The sequence below is a fragment of the Leuciscus leuciscus genome, assembly GCF_965113295.1.
Source record: "Leuciscus leuciscus genome assembly, chromosome: 20".
Classification (NCBI taxonomy): domain Eukaryota; kingdom Metazoa; phylum Chordata; class Actinopteri; order Cypriniformes; family Leuciscidae; genus Leuciscus; species Leuciscus leuciscus.
The window spans coordinates 25,227,048-25,245,856 of NC_138744.1; the positions used below are offsets into that span (position 1 = coordinate 25,227,048).

The 18,809-nt window shown below is 42.2% G+C and overlaps 1 protein-coding gene and 1 long non-coding RNA gene across 2 annotated transcripts in view; both read right to left on the bottom strand.

Annotated features, from left to right (window-relative positions):
- LOC309484288 overlaps positions 1-18,809 on the bottom strand; it is a 223,615-nt gene that overhangs the window by 107,384 nt on the left and 97,422 nt on the right. The window lies entirely within an intron of this gene.
- On the bottom strand, positions 15,710-18,138 carry LOC309484364 (uncharacterized protein; the record flags this gene model as incomplete). Its single annotated transcript, XM_082150587.1, has 2 exons — positions 15,710-16,679; positions 18,011-18,138. 2 exons carry the CDS (start codon positions 18,136-18,138, stop codon positions 15,710-15,712), a joined length of 1,098 nt encoding a protein of 365 aa, XP_082006713.1.

Consider the following 18,809-nt stretch of genomic DNA (forward strand, 5'->3'; position numbering starts at 1 on the left):
TACAATGTTTTGTTGCTGAGATATGGCTTGTAAATGTTGTTCAATGGTTGCTAGGGGCCTATAACTGGTTGCTAGGGCGTGGCTATGAAGTTGTTATATCACTACTTTTTGGCTGCTGGATAGGACGAATCAAAAGAGCCCAACCCCAAGGCTCTATGACCTTCTGAGCCAAAGATATAATTTTGCAAATTTTGTGCCTATGTTAAGTCTATGGGAAATTTTTCGGCAAATTTTTCGCCCGCCAGACGAACATCTTACACCCGATCACTTATAAAAGTCATAGCACACCTCTCCTCAATACGCTGGTCGATTTGACACCTCATTCGTGGATCTACGAGAAACGATGCGGGAGGAGTAACGTGCCGAAGTTTTGTCAAGGTGAATAGTAATCACAACACTAGAATGTACATTTCCTGGAGAAAATGTGAAGTGGTGCTTGCAGTGGCAAAACTCGCCACTCGGTTGCTAGAGTGTGGTAAACCATGATATACCACGTTTTAGCATTATTTACCACGATTTACCATGTTTCTAAGATGATTTACTACGATTTACCACAATCCAGCATGATTTACTATGATTAACATGTTGTTAAAATGATGCTAGCATGATTAGCATGTTGCTAGCATTATGCTAGCTTGATTAGCATGTTGGTAGCTTGATGCTAGCATGATTAGCATGTTGCTAGCATTTTTTTAGCTAGACGCTAACATGATTAGCATGTTGCTAGCATAATGCTAGCTTGATTAGCATTTTGCTAGCATGATGCTAGCTTGATTAGCATTTTGCTAGCATTATGATAGCTTGATTAGCATGTTGCTAGCATGATGCTAGCTTGATTAGCATGTTGGTAGCATAATGCTAGCATTATTAGCATGTTGCTAGCTTGTTGCTAGCATGATTAGTATGTTGCTAGCATGTTTTTAGCAAGATGCTGTTGCCAGGTGGTGGTTGCTAGGGTTTTCTGGGTGGTTGCTATGGTGTTGCTAGGCAGTTGCTAAGGTGTTCTGGGTGGTTGCTAGGCAGTTGCTAGGCAGTTGCTAGGGTATTCTTGGTGGTTGCTAGGCAGTTGCTATGGTATTCTTGGTGGTTGCTAGGGCATTGCTAGGTGGTTGCTATGGTGTTGCTAGGCAGTTGCTATGGTATTCTGGGTGGATGCTAGGGCATTGCTAGGCAGTTGCTAGGGTGTTCTGGGTGGTTACTAGGCAGTTGCTAGGTGTTCTGGGTGGTTGCTAGGCAGTTGCTAGGGTGTTCTGGGTGGTTGCTAGAGTTTTTTGGTGGTTACTAGAGCATTTCTAGACGTTGCTAGGGTGTTCAGGGTGGTTGCTAAGGTATTTTTGGTAGTTGCTATGGTGTTACTAGGTGGTTGGTAGTTGTCAAATATGGTTACTATGGAGTTTTTATAGAGTTCTTAAAATCTTTAATAACGAGTTCCTTCAGTACGGCACTCGGCCTGCGGCCTCGTGCCTATGGCCGAATAGGCACAAGCATGGAGCAATATCGCAAGGCTACGAGTGTGATATTGCTTTAAAAAATGTAAAAAAAATGTTTTTATATTATTTATTGGTTTAGGGTGGTTGCTAGGGAGCTCTTAGTGGTTGCTAGGGTGCTGTAACTGGTTGCTAGGGTGTGGCTATCAAGATTTTAGGCCATTACTTATTGGCTGCTTGATAATATAAATCCTCTGAGGGAGAGAGAGAGGGAGAGAAACGCAGGGGTGTCAGGCCCTTTGGAGTGGTGTGTGTGAAAACGGCAGTTGGGATTCAAATGTTTTTAGAACTCCCCATGTTAAGTCAATGGGACTTTTTTGGCCGCTTTTTCGTCCGCTGTGCGAACATCGTACACCCGATCGCTTAGAAAAGTCATAGCACACCTCTTCTCAATGAGCCGGTCGATTTGACACCTCACTCAGGGGTCTGTGACAAACGGTGCGGGGCGAGTTACGCGCCAAACTTTTGTCCGGAATAATAAGAAGAAGAATAATAAGTATGAGCAATAACAATAGTGTTGCTTTGAAAAAGCACCACTAATAAGAATAATAATAAGTTTAGTGACAATAACACTAGTGTTGCTTTGAAAAAGCACCACTAACTAGAATGTACATTTCCTGAAGAAAATGTGAAGTGGTGCTTGCAGTGGCAAAACTCGCCACTCGGTTGCTAGAGTGTGGTACATGATTGCATACGAACCAACAAACATGTCTGTACAATATTGTAGAGCTGAAATATGGCTTCTATATGTTGCAATATGGTTGCTAGGTAGCTTTAAACGGTTGCTACGGTGTGGTTACACAGTTACCATGATTATATTTACAGACTGGTTTCCCAACCGAAACAAACAAGCACACCCCCATGTCTATACGATGTTCTGGTGCTGAGAAATAGCTTATACATGTGTTTGTACGGTTGCTAGGGAACTCCAAATGGATGCTAAGGTTTGTTTATACAGTTTATGGGGTAATATTTAAAGAATATTTGCAGGTCTGGGTCAAAAAATGCCCAACTCTGTGTTTTTACAATGTTTTGTTGCTGAGATATGGCTTGTAAATGTTGTTCAATGGTTGCTAGGGGCCTATAACTGGTTGCTAGGGCGTGGCTATGAAGTTGTTATATCACTACTTTTTGGCTGCTGGATAGGACGAATCAAAAGAGCCCAACCCCAAGGCTCTATGACCTTCTGAGCCAAAGATATAATTTTGCAAATTTTGTGCCTATGTTAAGTCTATGGGAAATTTTTCGGCAAATTTTTCGCCCGCCAGACGAACATCTTACACCCGATCACTTATAAAAGTCATAGCACACCTCTCCTCAATACGCTGGTCGATTTGACACCTCATTCGTGGATCTACGAGAAACGATGCGGGAGGAGTAACGTGCCGAAGTTTTGTCAAGGTGAATAGTAATCACAACACTAGAATGTACATTTCCTGGAGAAAATGTGAAGTGGTGCTTGCAGTGGCAAAACTCGCCACTCGGTTGCTAGAGTGTGGTAAACCATGATATACCACGTTTTAGCATTATTTACCACGATTTACCATGTTTCTAAGATGATTTACTACGATTTACCACAATCCAGCATGATTTACTATGATTAACATGTTGTTAAAATGATGCTAGCATGATTAGCATGTTGTTAACATGATTAGCATGTTGGTAGCATGATGCTAGCATGATTAGCATGTTGCTAGCATGCTTTTAACAAGATGTTAGCATGATTAGCATTTTGCTAGCATGTTTTTAGCCAGATGCTAACATGATTAGCATGTTGCTAGCATTATGCTAGCTTGATTAACATGTTGTTAGCATAATGCTAGCTTGATTAGCATTTTCCTAGCATGATGCTAGCTTGATTAGCATGTTGCTAGCATGATGCTAGCTTGATTAGCATGTTGCTAGCATTATGCTAGCTTGATTAGCATGTTGGTAGCTTGATGCTAGCATGATTAGCATGTTGCTAGCATTTTTTTAGCTAGACGCTAACATGATTAGCATGTTGCTAGCATAATGCTAGCTTGATTAGCATTTTGCTAGCATGATGCTAGCTTGATTAGCATTTTGCTAGCATTATGATAGCTTGATTAGCATGTTGCTAGCATGATGCTAGCTTGATTAGCATGTTGGTAGCATAATGCTAGCATTATTAGCATGTTGCTAGCTTGTTGCTAGCATGATTAGTATGTTGCTAGCATGTTTTTAGCAAGATGCTGTTGCCAGGTGGTGGTTGCTAGGGTTTTCTGGGTGGTTGCTATGGTGTTGCTAGGCAGTTGCTAAGGTGTTCTGGGTGGTTGCTAGGCAGTTGCTAGGCAGTTGCTAGGGTATTCTTGGTGGTTGCTAGGCAGTTGCTATGGTATTCTTGGTGGTTGCTAGGGCATTGCTAGGTGGTTGCTATGGTGTTGCTAGGCAGTTGCTATGGTATTCTGGGTGGATGCTAGGGCATTGCTAGGCAGTTGCTAGGGTGTTCTGGGTGGTTACTAGGCAGTTGCTAGGTGTTCTGGGTGGTTGCTAGGCAGTTGCTAGGGTGTTCTGGGTGGTTGCTAGAGTTTTTTGGTGGTTACTAGAGCATTTCTAGACGTTGCTAGGGTGTTCAGGGTGGTTGCTAAGGTATTTTTGGTAGTTGCTATGGTGTTACTAGGTGGTTGGTAGTTGTCAAATATGGTTACTATGGAGTTTTTATAGAGTTCTTAAAATCTTTAATAACGAGTTCCTTCAGTACGGCACTCGGCCTGCGGCCTCGTGCCTATGGCCGAATAGGCACAAGCATGGAGCAATATCGCAAGGCTACGAGTGTGATATTGCTTTAAAAAATGTAAAAAAAATGTTTTTATATTATTTATTGGTTTAGGGTGGTTGCTAGGGAGCTCTTAGTGGTTGCTAGGGTGCTGTAACTGGTTGCTAGGGTGTGGCTATCAAGATTTTAGGCCATTACTTATTGGCTGCTTGATAATATAAATCCTCTGAGGGAGAGAGAGAGGGAGAGAAACGCAGGGGTGTCAGGCCCTTTGGAGTGGTGTGTGTGAAAACGGCAGTTGGGATTCAAATGTTTTTAGAACTCCCCATGTTAAGTCAATGGGACTTTTTTGGCCGCTTTTTCGTCCGCTGTGCGAACATCGTACACCCGATCGCTTAGAAAAGTCATAGCACACCTCTTCTCAATGAGCCGGTCGATTTGACACCTCACTCAGGGGTCTGTGACAAACGGTGCGGGGCGAGTTACGCGCCAAACTTTTGTCCGGAATAATAAGAAGAAGAATAATAAGTATGAGCAATAACAATAGTGTTGCTTTGAAAAAGCACCACTAATAAGAATAATAATAAGTTTAGTGACAATAACACTAGTGTTGCTTTGAAAAAGCACCACTAACTAGAATGTACATTTCCTGAAGAAAATGTGAAGTGGTGCTTGCAGTGGCAAAACTCGCCACTCGGTTGCTAGAGTGTGGTACATGATTGCATACGAACCAACAAACATGTCTGTACAATATTGTAGAGCTGAAATATGGCTTCTATATGTTGCAATATGGTTGCTAGGTAGCTTTAAACGGTTGCTACGGTGTGGTTACACAGTTACCATGATTATATTTACAGACTGGTTTCCCAACCGAAACAAACAAGCACACCCCCATGTCTATACGATGTTCTGGTGCTGAGAAATAGCTTATTCATGTGTTTGTACGGTTGCTAGGGAACTCCAAATGGATGCTAAGGTTTGTTTATACAGTTTATGGGGTAATATTTAAAGAATATTTGCAGGTCTGGGTCAAAAAATGCCCAACTCTGTGTTTTTACAATGTTTTGTTGCTGAGATATGGCTTGTAAATGTTGTTCAATGGTTGCTAGGGGCCTATAACTGGTTGCTAGGGCGTGGCTATGAAGTTGTTATATCACTACTTTTTGGCTGCTGGATAGGACGAATCAAAAGAGCCCAACCCCAAGGCTCTATGACCTTCTGAGCCAAAGATATAATTTTGCAAATTTTGTGCCTATGTTAAGTCTATGGGAAATTTTTCGGCAAATTTTTCGCCCGCCAGACGAACATCTTACACCCGATCACTTATAAAAGTCATAGCACACCTCTCCTCAATACGCTGGTCGATTTGACACCTCATTCGTGGATCTACGAGAAACGATGCGGGAGGAGTAACGTGCCGAAGTTTTGTCAAGGTGAATAGTAATCACAACACTAGAATGTACATTTCCTGAAGAAAATGTGAAGTGGTGCTTGCAGTGGCAAAACTCGCCACTCGGTTGCTAGAGTGTGGTACATGATTGCATACGAACCAACAAACATGTCTGTACAATATTGTAGAGCTGAAATATGGCTTCTATATGTTGCAATATGGTTGCTAGGTAGCTTTAAACGGTTGCTACGGTGTGGTTACACAGTTACCATGATTATATTTACAGACTGGTTTCCCAACCGAAACAAACAAGCACACCCCCATGTCTATACGATGTTCTGGTGCTGAGAAATAGCTTATTCATGTGTTTGTACGGTTGCTAGGGAACTCCAAATGGATGCTAAGGTTTGTTTATACAGTTTATGGGGTAATATTTAAAGAATATTTGCAGGTCTGGGTCAAAAAATGCCCAACTCTGTGTTTTTACAATGTTTTGTTGCTGAGATATGGCTTGTAAATGTTGTTCAATGGTTGCTAGGGGCCTATAACTGGTTGCTAGGGCGTGGCTATGAAGTTGTTATATCACTACTTTTTGGCTGCTGGATAGGACGAATCAAAAGAGCCCAACCCCAAGGCTCTATGACCTTCTGAGCCAAAGATATAATTTTGCAAATTTTGTGCCTATGTTAAGTCTATGGGAAATTTTTCGGCAAATTTTTCGCCCGCCAGACGAACATCTTACACCCGATCACTTATAAAAGTCATAGCACACCTCTCCTCAATACGCTGGTCGATTTGACACCTCATTCGTGGATCTACGAGAAACGATGCGGGAGGAGTAACGTGCCGAAGTTTTGTCAAGGTGAATAGTAATCACAACACTAGAATGTACATTTCCTGGAGAAAATGTGAAGTGGTGCTTGCAGTGGCAAAACTCGCCACTCGGTTGCTAGAGTGTGGTAAACCATGATATACCACGTTTTAGCATTATTTACCACGATTTACCATGTTTCTAAGATGATTTACTACGATTTACCACAATCCAGCATGATTTACTATGATTAACATGTTGTTAAAATGATGCTAGCATGATTAGCATGTTGCTAGCATTATGCTAGCTTGATTAGCATGTTGGTAGCTTGATGCTAGCATGATTAGCATGTTGCTAGCATTTTTTTAGCTAGACGCTAACATGATTAGCATGTTGCTAGCATAATGCTAGCTTGATTAGCATTTTGCTAGCATGATGCTAGCTTGATTAGCATTTTGCTAGCATTATGATAGCTTGATTAGCATGTTGCTAGCATGATGCTAGCTTGATTAGCATGTTGGTAGCATAATGCTAGCATTATTAGCATGTTGCTAGCTTGTTGCTAGCATGATTAGTATGTTGCTAGCATGTTTTTAGCAAGATGCTGTTGCCAGGTGGTGGTTGCTAGGGTTTTCTGGGTGGTTGCTATGGTGTTGCTAGGCAGTTGCTAAGGTGTTCTGGGTGGTTGCTAGGCAGTTGCTAGGCAGTTGCTAGGGTATTCTTGGTGGTTGCTAGGCAGTTGCTATGGTATTCTTGGTGGTTGCTAGGGCATTGCTAGGTGGTTGCTATGGTGTTGCTAGGCAGTTGCTATGGTATTCTGGGTGGATGCTAGGGCATTGCTAGGCAGTTGCTAGGGTGTTCTGGGTGGTTACTAGGCAGTTGCTAGGTGTTCTGGGTGGTTGCTAGGCAGTTGCTAGGGTGTTCTGGGTGGTTGCTAGAGTTTTTTGGTGGTTACTAGAGCATTTCTAGACGTTGCTAGGGTGTTCAGGGTGGTTGCTAAGGTATTTTTGGTAGTTGCTATGGTGTTACTAGGTGGTTGGTAGTTGTCAAATATGGTTACTATGGAGTTTTTATAGAATTCTTAAAATCTTTAATAACGAGTTCCTTCAGTACGGCACTCGGCCTGCGGCCTCGTGCCTATGGCCGAATAGGCACAAGCATGGAGCAATATCGCAAGGCTACGAGTGTGATATTGCTTTAAAAAATGTAAAAAAAATGTTTTTATATTATTTATTGGTTTAGGGTGGTTGCTAGGGAGCTCTTAGTGGTTGCTAGGGTGCTGTAACTGGTTGCTAGGGTGTGGCTATCAAGATTTTAGGCCATTACTTATTGGCTGCTTGATAATATAAATCCTCTGAGGGAGAGAGAGAGGGAGAGAAACGCAGGGGTGTCAGGCCCTTTGGAGTGGTGTGTGTGAAAACGGCAGTTGGGATTCAAATGTTTTTAGAACTCCCCATGTTAAGTCAATGGGACTTTTTTGGCCGCTTTTTCGTCCGCTGTGCGAACATCGTACACCCGATCGCTTAGAAAAGTCATAGCACACCTCTTCTCAATGAGCCGGTCGATTTGACACCTCACTCAGGGGTCTGTGACAAACGGTGCGGGGCGAGTTACGCGGCAAACTTTTGTCCGGAATAATAAGAAGAAGAATAATAAGTATGAGCAATAACAATAGTGTTGCTTTGAAAAAGCACCACTAACTAGAATGTACATTTCCTGGAGAAAATGTGAAGTGGTGCTTGCAGTGGCAAAACTCGCCACTCGGTTGCTAGAGTGTGGTAAACCATGATATACCACGTTTTAGCATTATTTACCACGATTTACCATGTTTCTAAGATGATTTACTACGATTTACCACAATCCAGCATGATTTACTATGATTAACATGTTGTTAAAATGATGCTAGCATGATTAGCATGTTGTTAACATGATTAGCATGTTGGTAGCATGATGCTAGCATGATTAGCATGTTGCTAGCATGCTTTTAACAAGATGTTAGCATGATTAGCATTTTGCTAGCATGTTTTTAGCCAGATGCTAACATGATTAGCATGTTGCTAGCATTATGCTAGCTTGATTAACATGTTGTTAGCATAATGCTAGCTTGATTAGCATTTTCCTAGCATGATGCTAGCTTGATTAGCATGTTGCTAGCATGATGCTAGCTTGATTAGCATGTTGCTAGCATTATGCTAGCTTGATTAGCATGTTGGTAGCTTGATGCTAGCATGATTAGCATGTTGCTAGCATTTTTTTAGCTAGACGCTAACATGATTAGCATGTTGCTAGCATAATGCTAGCTTGATTAGCATTTTGCTAGCATGATGCTAGCTTGATTAGCATTTTGCTAGCATTATGATAGCTTGATTAGCATGTTGCTAGCATGATGCTAGCTTGATTAGCATGTTGGTAGCATAATGCTAGCATTATTAGCATGTTGCTAGCTTGTTGCTAGCATGATTAGTATGTTGCTAGCATGTTTTTAGCAAGATGCTGTTGCCAGGTGGTGGTTGCTAGGGTTTTCTGGGTGGTTGCTATGGTGTTGCTAGGCAGTTGCTAAGGTGTTCTGGGTGGTTGCTAGGCAGTTGCTAGGCAGTTGCTAGGGTATTCTTGGTGGTTGCTAGGCAGTTGCTATGGTATTCTTGGTGGTTGCTAGGGCATTGCTAGGTGGTTGCTATGGTGTTGCTAGGCAGTTGCTATGGTATTCTGGGTGGATGCTAGGGCATTGCTAGGCAGTTGCTAGGGTGTTCTGGGTGGTTACTAGGCAGTTGCTAGGTGTTCTGGGTGGTTGCTAGGCAGTTGCTAGGGTGTTCTGGGTGGTTGCTAGAGTTTTTTGGTGGTTACTAGAGCATTTCTAGACGTTGCTAGGGTGTTCAGGGTGGTTGCTAAGGTATTTTTGGTAGTTGCTATGGTGTTACTAGGTGGTTGGTAGTTGTCAAATATGGTTACTATGGAGTTTTTATAGAGTTCTTAAAATCTTTAATAACGAGTTCCTTCAGTACGGCACTCGGCCTGCGGCCTCGTGCCTATGGCCGAATAGGCACAAGCATGGAGCAATATCGCAAGGCTACGAGTGTGATATTGCTTTAAAAAATGTAAAAAAAATGTTTTTATATTATTTATTGGTTTAGGGTGGTTGCTAGGGAGCTCTTAGTGGTTGCTAGGGTGCTGTAACTGGTTGCTAGGGTGTGGCTATCAAGATTTTAGGCCATTACTTATTGGCTGCTTGATAATATAAATCCTCTGAGGGAGAGAGAGAGGGAGAGAAACGCAGGGGTGTCAGGCCCTTTGGAGTGGTGTGTGTGTAAACGGCAGTTGGGATTCAAATGTTTTTAGAACTCCCCATGTTAAGTCAATGGGACTTTTTTGGCCGCTTTTTCGTCCGCTGTGCGAACATCGTACACCCGATCGCTTAGAAAAGTCATAGCACACCTCTTCTCAATGAGCCGGTCGATTTGACACCTCACTCAGGGGTCTGTGACAAACGGTGCGGGGCGAGTTACGCGCCAAACTTTTGTCCGGAATAATAAGAAGAAGAATAATAAGTATGAGCAATAACAATAGTGTTGCTTTGAAAAAGCACCACTAACTAGAATGTACATTTCCTGGAGAAAATGTGAAGTGGTGCTTGCAGTGGCAAAACTCGCCACTCGGTTGCTAGAGTGTGGTAAACCATGATATACCACGTTTTAACATTATTTACCACGATTTACCATGTTTCTAAGATGATTTACTACGATTTACCACAATCCAGCATGATTTACTATGATTAACATGTTGTTAAAATGATGCTAGCATGATTAGCATGTTGTTAACATGATTAGCATGTTGGTAGCATGATGCTAGCATGATTAGCATGTTGCTAGCATGCTTTTAACAAGATGTTAGCATGATTAGCATTTTGCTAGCATGTTTTTAGCCAGATGCTAACATGATTAGCATGTTGCTAGCATTATGCTAGCTTGATTAACATGTTGTTAGCATAATGCTAGCTTGAATAGCATTTTGCTAGCATGATGCTAGCTTAATTAGCATATTGGTAGCATGATGCTAGCTTGATTAGCATTATGTTAGCATGATGCTAGCTTGATTAGCATGTTGGTAGCTTGATGCTAGCATGATTAGCATGGTTTTAGCTAGACGCTAACATGATTAGCATGTTTCTAGCATAATGCTAGCTTGATTAGCATTTTCCTAGCATGATGCTAGCTTGATTAGCATGTTGCTAGCATGATGCTAGCTTGATTAGCATGTTGCTAGCATTATGCTAGCTTGATTAGCATGTTGGTAGCTTGATGCTAGCATGATTAGCATGTTGCTAGCATGATGCTAGCTTGATTAGCATTTTGCTAGCATTATGATAGCTTGATTAGCATGTTGCTAGCATGATGCTAGCTTGATTAGCATGTTGGTAGCATAATGCTAGCATTATTAGCATGTTAATAGCTTGTTGCTAGCATGATTAGTATGTTGCTAGCATGTTTTTAGCAAGATGCTGTTGCCAGGTGGTGGTTGCTAGGGTTTTCTGGGTGGTTGCTATGGTGTTGCTAGGCAGTTGCTAAGGTGTTCTGGGTGGTTGCCATAGACTGTAAAAAAATATGGACGTAGTGTCCGTGACGTCACCCGTAGGTTTCTGAAGAGCATTTTTGAAGCCTAAAGTGGGCGGAGCCGGCCGTCGCCATCTTGGCCTTGCGTCACTCCCGGATAACAGAAAATAGGCAAACAGGCGGGGCGTGAGTGGAGCTAAGAAGCCTGGCCATAGAGCCTGGCTATCTGAAATCACCTAGCTCGACGTGATCGAGTTAGCTGATGATGTAAAGCCAATTAAAAGTTCCTATTTTTGCCCTTCGAAATATTATAATAGTTAAAAGACATGGCTACAAGTGAGACTGTGTATTACTTCGAGAGTGTTTGTGCGTGACAGTGATTTATGTGCATAACGTTACATGTCAGTCACTCTTTCATGGTCCGTCAGCGCGGCATCGCTCAAGTTCGTAGAGAGCTTATTCAGTCCATTTTAAATTCTGATTTTGGCCGCCTCTCAAATTGGTTAAACCGTTAAACCATAGATATATTGCCTTTGAAGTGCAAGTAAATGCGCTAGAAAATCCGCGCTCATTCATGTGCATTTAATGCACGGACGGAGAAAGCGCCGACGCCTGCATGATTTCATCTGACAGTACATAAGCATATTATAATCCATCTGTTCCATGATAGCAGAATGAACGAGCCTTTATTGACGTTTTAAATTTGAGAACCCCAAAAAGCAAAGAAATTGTCAGACATCCATCCATGTTCACAGAGGAAAACAACTGAAATACAGCGCTGGTTGTTCTCTCAAACGATAACGACGGAATCCAAAGACGTGGGCTTTGTACCCAAGTATTACATTTTATGAAATAATCCCGAAAAAAAGCACAAACACTGCAGAGAAGGCAAGTTCAGCAGCTAACATTTGCTGAGGTGAAGTGACGGCTAGTAACAGCAGACAAACGGCTAGCATTGACAGCGGCAATCCATCTGTCACTCAAGTGGCCACACCCTTAAATTTAAATATTAATCAACTAAACGGACGAGTTATAAAAAAATTCACCCCCCTCACAGTTGTTATGAAGGGCAAAATTAGCTGTATAGACCAAAGCCACATAGAGATCCAGGCTGTAAACATGTTTTTTTCTGCTGTAAAGTTGGCAATTTTAACATGAGGGAGATACAGATTTGACTCACTTCTGCAGCCAGGCCAAGCGGCCAGTTAATGAATTGCAGTTTAACTCACTTCCGTGTTGGTTTCAAGAGAGAGACGGGGAGGTTGCCGCTTGGTGGTTGCTAGGCAGTTGCTAGGCAGTTGCTAGGGTATTCTTGGTGGTTGCTAGGCAGTTGCTATGGTATTCTTGGTGGTTGCTAGGGCATTGCTAGGTGGTTGCTATGGTGTTGCTAGGCAGTTGCTATGGTATTCTGGGTGGATGCTAGGGCATTGCTAGGCAGTTGCTAGGGTGTTCTGGGTGGTTACTAGGCAGTTGCTAGGTGTTCTGGGTGGTTGCTAGGCAGTTGCTAGGGTGTTCTGGGTGGTTGCTAGAGTTTTTTGGTGGTTACTAGAGCATTTCTAGACGTTGCTAGGGTGTTCAGGGTGGTTGCTAAGGTATTTTTGGTAGTTGCTATGGTGTTACTAGGTGGTTGGTAGTTGTCAAATATGGTTACTATGGAGTTTTTATAGAGTTCTTAAAATCTTTAATAACGAGTTCCTTCAGTACGGCACTCGGCCTGCGGCCTCGTGCCTATGGCCGAATAGGCACAAGCATGGAGCAATATCGCAAGGCTACGAGTGTGATATTGCTTTAAAAAATGTAAAAAAAATGTTTTTATATTATTTATTGGTTTAGGGTGGTTGCTAGGGAGCTCAGAGTGGTTGCTAGGGTGCTGTAACTGGTTGCTAGGGTGTGGCTATGAAGATTTTAGGCCATTACTTATTGGCTGCTTGATAATATAAATCCTCTGAGGGAGAGAGAGAGGGAGAGAAACGCAGGGGTGTCAGGCCCTTTGGAGTGGTGTGTGTGAAAACGGCAGTTGGGATTCAAATGTTTTTAGAACTCCCCATGCAAAGTCAATGGGACTTTTTTGGCCGCTTTTTCGTCCGCTGTGCGAACATCGTACACCCGATCGCTTAGAAAAGTCATAGCACACCTCTCCTCAATGAGCCGGTCGATTTGATGCCTCACTCATGGGTCTGTGACAAACGGTGCGGGGCAAGTTACGCGCCAAACTTTTGTCCGGAATAATAATAAGAAGAAGAAGAATAATGGTGCGTTCTATTATTTATCCGTGTCGGAGTTCCGATTAGGACGACAGACGTTGCCTAGCAACACGCACCAACACGCTCCTTTTCCTCGGATTTCGCCTCTCGGAAGTTGGACAACTGTTGAGGACACCGAGCAAGAATTCCGATACGGAATCCAAGATGGCTGCGACCTGTGTGACTTGTAAGTATGAATTGGTTTCATTGTTTTTGGACCGATTTAGTTGTTTAAATGTTCATTTGGCAAAGATGTTCAGATATCTCTATGCCTAGTAGACCTACAACAAACGTTCATTAAAAAGGGTCCTGTACACCCGCCTTTTTCAAACTGGCGCAGCGCTGACTCGCGGTAGGTAACGTTAGAAAATGCATGATTTGATTTGATAACGTTAACCTAGATAATTGTTCGATATTATTAGGCGCATAACCAAGTGTGTGTGCGGAGTGTGGAGCGCGCACTGCATGACATGGATGCGCCGACGCGATTACTTGCATTTTCCTATCAACATTTCTGGCCATACAGAACAGAATAATGCATCAGTCGCAATACTTTTATTTGTGTAAATTCACAATAACAAGAAAACGTTTTGATTACGTAAAATAAAACAATCAGTGCGCGCTTTCATGGTCTCCGTGAACTGGAGCACGTCAAAAAAAAAAAAAAAAAGGACCAAAATCGTTATTTTTTAAGACATATTTATTATCATTAGCCTGCTTTTGTATTGTGTTGCATCTTCTGTTATAAAGATGAAGATTGACATTTCATTAAATAAAAAAATAAGCACATAATGTTGTAAAACAATTCTGTTATATGTTCTGTGTTTTGACTACTTTTTGAATTTTGTATAATAATATATATAGGTAATGAAGATATATTAACAAAAAAATCGTATATTATATATAAAACATAGGCCTATATAAAAGGCCTATATAAAAATAAAAAAAGTGTGATAAAATGATAACTGTACATTATAGCACACTGCCCAAAAGATACATAGTGTAATATACAGCGTTTCATTTTTAGTGTTTATTGATGGGAAGATGGATCTGTACTGGGACCAGGAGAGGACCCGACCCTTTCATGAGCCCTTGTTTCAACAACAAGCCAACCCAGCGGCTGGTTATTACTTGGACCAGGCGCTCATGACCTCGGTTAACTTGGTGTGCATTGAAAGCACAGGTGAGATACTAATACACATGCACTGTTTTAAACCCTGAGGGCTGTGCTAACATCTTTCTTTCTTTTTCTTTTCTGATTCAGATATCAGCCAGGTGGGAGCCACCACCCCACTGCCTTCAAACACCCCACTGCCTGCCACTGCCTCACTTGTCGCCAACGAGACTTTCTTGAAGGACCAAACATTATTCCTGATTGACCTCATGCGGCTGCAAATAGAGGCAGAGGGTAAGGGCCCTCCCAGGTCCCTCCATGACCTGAACCAGCGCCTGAAGCTGGCCAGGAAGTCCAAGAAGCTGCTGTGGGAGGATATTGCTGGCAAGCTAAGCCACCATTTCAAGCAGACCTTTGTGCAAGACAAGGTGGCTCGCAAATGGAACACGTTGGTGGAGGCCTACAAAAAAGTAAAGGACAACAATTCGTCCACAGGGAGGGGCCCTAGTAAATTTCTGTTTTTTTCTGAGATGGATGACCTCTTGGGAGGTCACCATGATATCGTCTTCCCTGTTGTGGGAACAACCATGGGCCTGGATGTGCGCAGGCCAGATGCACTACAGGTCAATGTGTCTGCACCAGACATCTCACCTGCACAGTCCACTAGCACTCCCTCACCTGTGTGTCTGACCAATTCCCCCTCTCTAGCTCCATCCAGCCCTCCATCACCTCCTTCGTCCTCCTGTGTTTCTCATCCCACTGTTACCACCATGCCCCCTGACACCCCAAGGAGGCCACGCAAGCGCCAGAGGGAGGATGAGCTGTTGACATTTCTTAGGGAGTCAGAGGCAGCCTCCCAAGCGGCCTCCCAAAAACGCCACGCTGAGACCCTGGCACAAATGAAGGAATCCCAGGAGGGATTCCAGAAGTTGCTTGCCCAGATGGTGGAGAAGATGTAAAATTATTATTTTTATTCTCATGTTAATGTATGTTGGTATGGGTATGTTTATATAAGTAATTTCAATAAAATATCATTTTAATATTAACCAAGCCTTGTCATGGTTGAATGTTACCAGTCTTTTCAGCTACAAAAAAACACCTCACTGGCCTGTGAAGCACAATGAAGCATTAAGTTAAGGTTTAACACTTTGTATTACAACACTTAGAAATACATGAACATTACATCACATGATGTAGCACCACTCTACTAAGAAAAAATAATAAGTTATGTTAGGAGAGTGTTATCTATCTAACCTAACTCTGTGGGTTTTAGGTTTAGGAAAGTTCTAGGTACGATTTAAAGGGGGAGAAAATTGACACTGAAACTGTTTAAAAGGTGTAAAAAGACAATAGACATTTATTAGATGACAATAGTCACAACTACTCGTTGCCATCCTCCTCTCTTGGACATCCCTCTGGGTGTTCATCACAGCCATTCACAGCTCCAAGCGCAAAGTTGTGCAAGAAGCATGCAGCCATGATAATCATTACCACAATGTCCATCCTGGTGTTCTGCAGGTCTCTTAAGCGCCGCCACTTGCACTTCATCCTGCCAAATGCCTGCTCAACGATGACCCTCCCCCGACAGATGTTGTAATTTTGCTGGTGGTCAGCATCGGTGAGGGCCCCGTTGTCACGCTTAGGTGTTACAATGAAGGGGAAGGCCTGACCAATATAGGCACTGTCCCCGAGCAGACGATAGTCCCCCATCTTCTCCTGCCATTCGGTGTAAAAAGTGGAGCCCCGCAGCATCCTGGCATCGTGCACCCTGCCTGGTGGTCCGGCAAAGATGTCAATGAAGCGGCCTTCATCATTGACAATTCCCTGGAGGAGGACAGAGTAGTAGGACTTCCTATTGATGTAATCCCCTCCTCTGATGGGTGGCCTCTGGACCCTGATGTGGCAACCATCTATCGCCCCAATGACGCCATCGAGGCCAGAGATGCGCTGGAAGACAGCAGAAGACATCCTCTTCTCACAGCCCCTTGGCCAAGACACAAAGTTTGTGCCGATCCCTGACATGATGGTCAGCACTTGAAGGATGGCTCTGTGCGTCGCTGACTGGGAAGCATTAAATTTATCAGATATCTCTCTGAAGCTGTTCTGGTTGGCCATATACCAGAGAAACATGAGGACCTTTTTGGGAACAGGCAAGGGGGGAAGTCCATGGCTGTGTTCGCTGTGCAGGCCCCCCTCCTGAAGCAGTCGAAGGAGCTGCTCAAACCTGGCTCTTCTGATCCGGAAATGACGGGCAAATGTATTGTCATCCATATCCAGCATGATCTCCCACTCCATTCCAGACTTGAGGATGATCTGCTGCCTGGACAGCAGCACAGCTGATACCACAGCCCTGTGTGAATGAGAAAAAGAAATAGAGATAAAAAAAAACTGCCGTTAATACATGTCTTTTAAAGGGTTACTCCACTTTAAAATGAAAATTCTGACATCATATACTCACCCTCATGTTGTTTCAATCCTTTATGAATTTATTTCTTCTGCTGAACAGAAAGGAAGATATTTAGAAGAATATCAGTAACCAGACAGTTTCTGGTACCATTGACTTCCATAGTAGGAAAAAAATATACTATGGAAGTCAATGAGACCAGAAACTGTCTGGTTACTGATATTCTTCTAAATATCTTCCTTTCTGTTCAGCAGAAGAAATAAATTCATAAAGGATTGAAACAACATGAGGGTGAGTATATGATGTCAGAATTTTCATAGCTGCCAACTTTTGAGTTTTGCTTGGAGTGAGATTTATGGCGGGGGGATAGGTTAGGGGGGGTTGGGGGGATGTAAAAAAAAAATATTGCATTAAATATAATGCGTTTTTTTATTATAATAACAACTTTATTTAATGATAGCATATAAGTAAAAATATAATAAATATGTATTATAGTACATATTTAGCAAAATACTCTCTATAGCTCTTTTTTTCTAGCCAACTAACCTGCTATAGCCTATATTATGGTCATCAAATGGCTTTGCTGAGGTAAATGTTATGTGACATGATTGTTCTCCAGCTGTTTTATTGACCCCTTTGTTTGATTGATTGGTCGATATTATGTATGAGGAATATACATTTCGGTAAGTTGTACTGTATCTTTCAACCGTGTTCATTCATGTTTATTTACTATTAAAAGAAAAAATTCGGAAAAAACGACAGACTAGACAGAGCAGGTTACTTAGGATATAAAAAAATCTCAGCTATCAGATTCTGTCACTTTTATATCTAGCTAGAGATGATCGGGTCACGTGCCGCTAGGGATCTGTCACGTCACATTTACAAGCGCCAAAACGGTATTTATTGTTTGAATTTCGTAATAAAATTGACAGAATCTGAGATTTTTTATATGATAAGTAACCTCCTTTGTCTAGTCTGTCTTCTTTGCTTCGCGATTTTTCTGTGCGTGAGAAAATGGATGTGTGGCATGAGAGTGTGTGAAAAGTGTCAATCGCGTGAGTCTCACGGTGAATGCGTGAGAGTTGGCAGCTCAAAATTTGCATCTTGCACAAGTTGTCAAAAACATGAATGAAACATTACATTAGCTTTTAAGTGCATCTATTTATGACGACAAAAAGCGTTCTGTAGAAGAGCAATACTGCAAGGAGTTCAATATCACCATCAAAATGATCTAACGTGGCTCAAACTTGACCAAACATACTGAAATATGAGCATACCTTCTGCGTCTTGTGCTCTCTTCCTGGAGTTCTTCCTCTGTGTTGTGTAGGTGAAGCACATACTTTTTTTGGAGCGCCTGGTACTCGGCCAGTGCTATCATAGCAACAGCTTTCCGGGTGGCGTCCATGTTTTTTCTCCGACTCGGACGCGCAAAACATACCAGAACGCTTGAAGTGTAGAAGTGACGTCATATCCGAGGGCCGAGTCGGATCGTTGACCATAATAGAACGCAGCATAAGTATGAGCAATAACAATAGTGGTGCTTTGAAAAGCACCACTAATAATAATAATAAGTATGAGCAATAACAATAGTGATGCCTTGCTTTCAGCAAGCACCACTAACTAGAATGTACATTTCCTGAAGAAAATGTGAAGTGGTGCTTGCAGTGGCAAAACTCGCCACTGGGCAGATGCTAACACAATTAACATGTTGTGATACCATGATATACCACGTTTTAACATTATTTACCACGATTTACCATGTTTCTAAGATGATTTACTACGATTTACCACATTCCAGCATGATTTACTATGATTAACATGTTGTTAAAATGATGCTAGCATGATTAGCATGTTGTTAACATGATTAGCATGTTGGTAGCATGATGCTAGCATGATTAGCATGATTCTAGCATGCTTTTAACAAGATGTTAGCATGATTAGCATTTTGCTAGCATGTTTTTAGCCATATGCTAACATGATTAGCATGTTGCTAGCATTATGCTAGCTTGATTAACATGTTGTTAGCATAATGCTAGCTTGAATAGCATTTTGCTAGCATGATGCTAGCTTAATTAA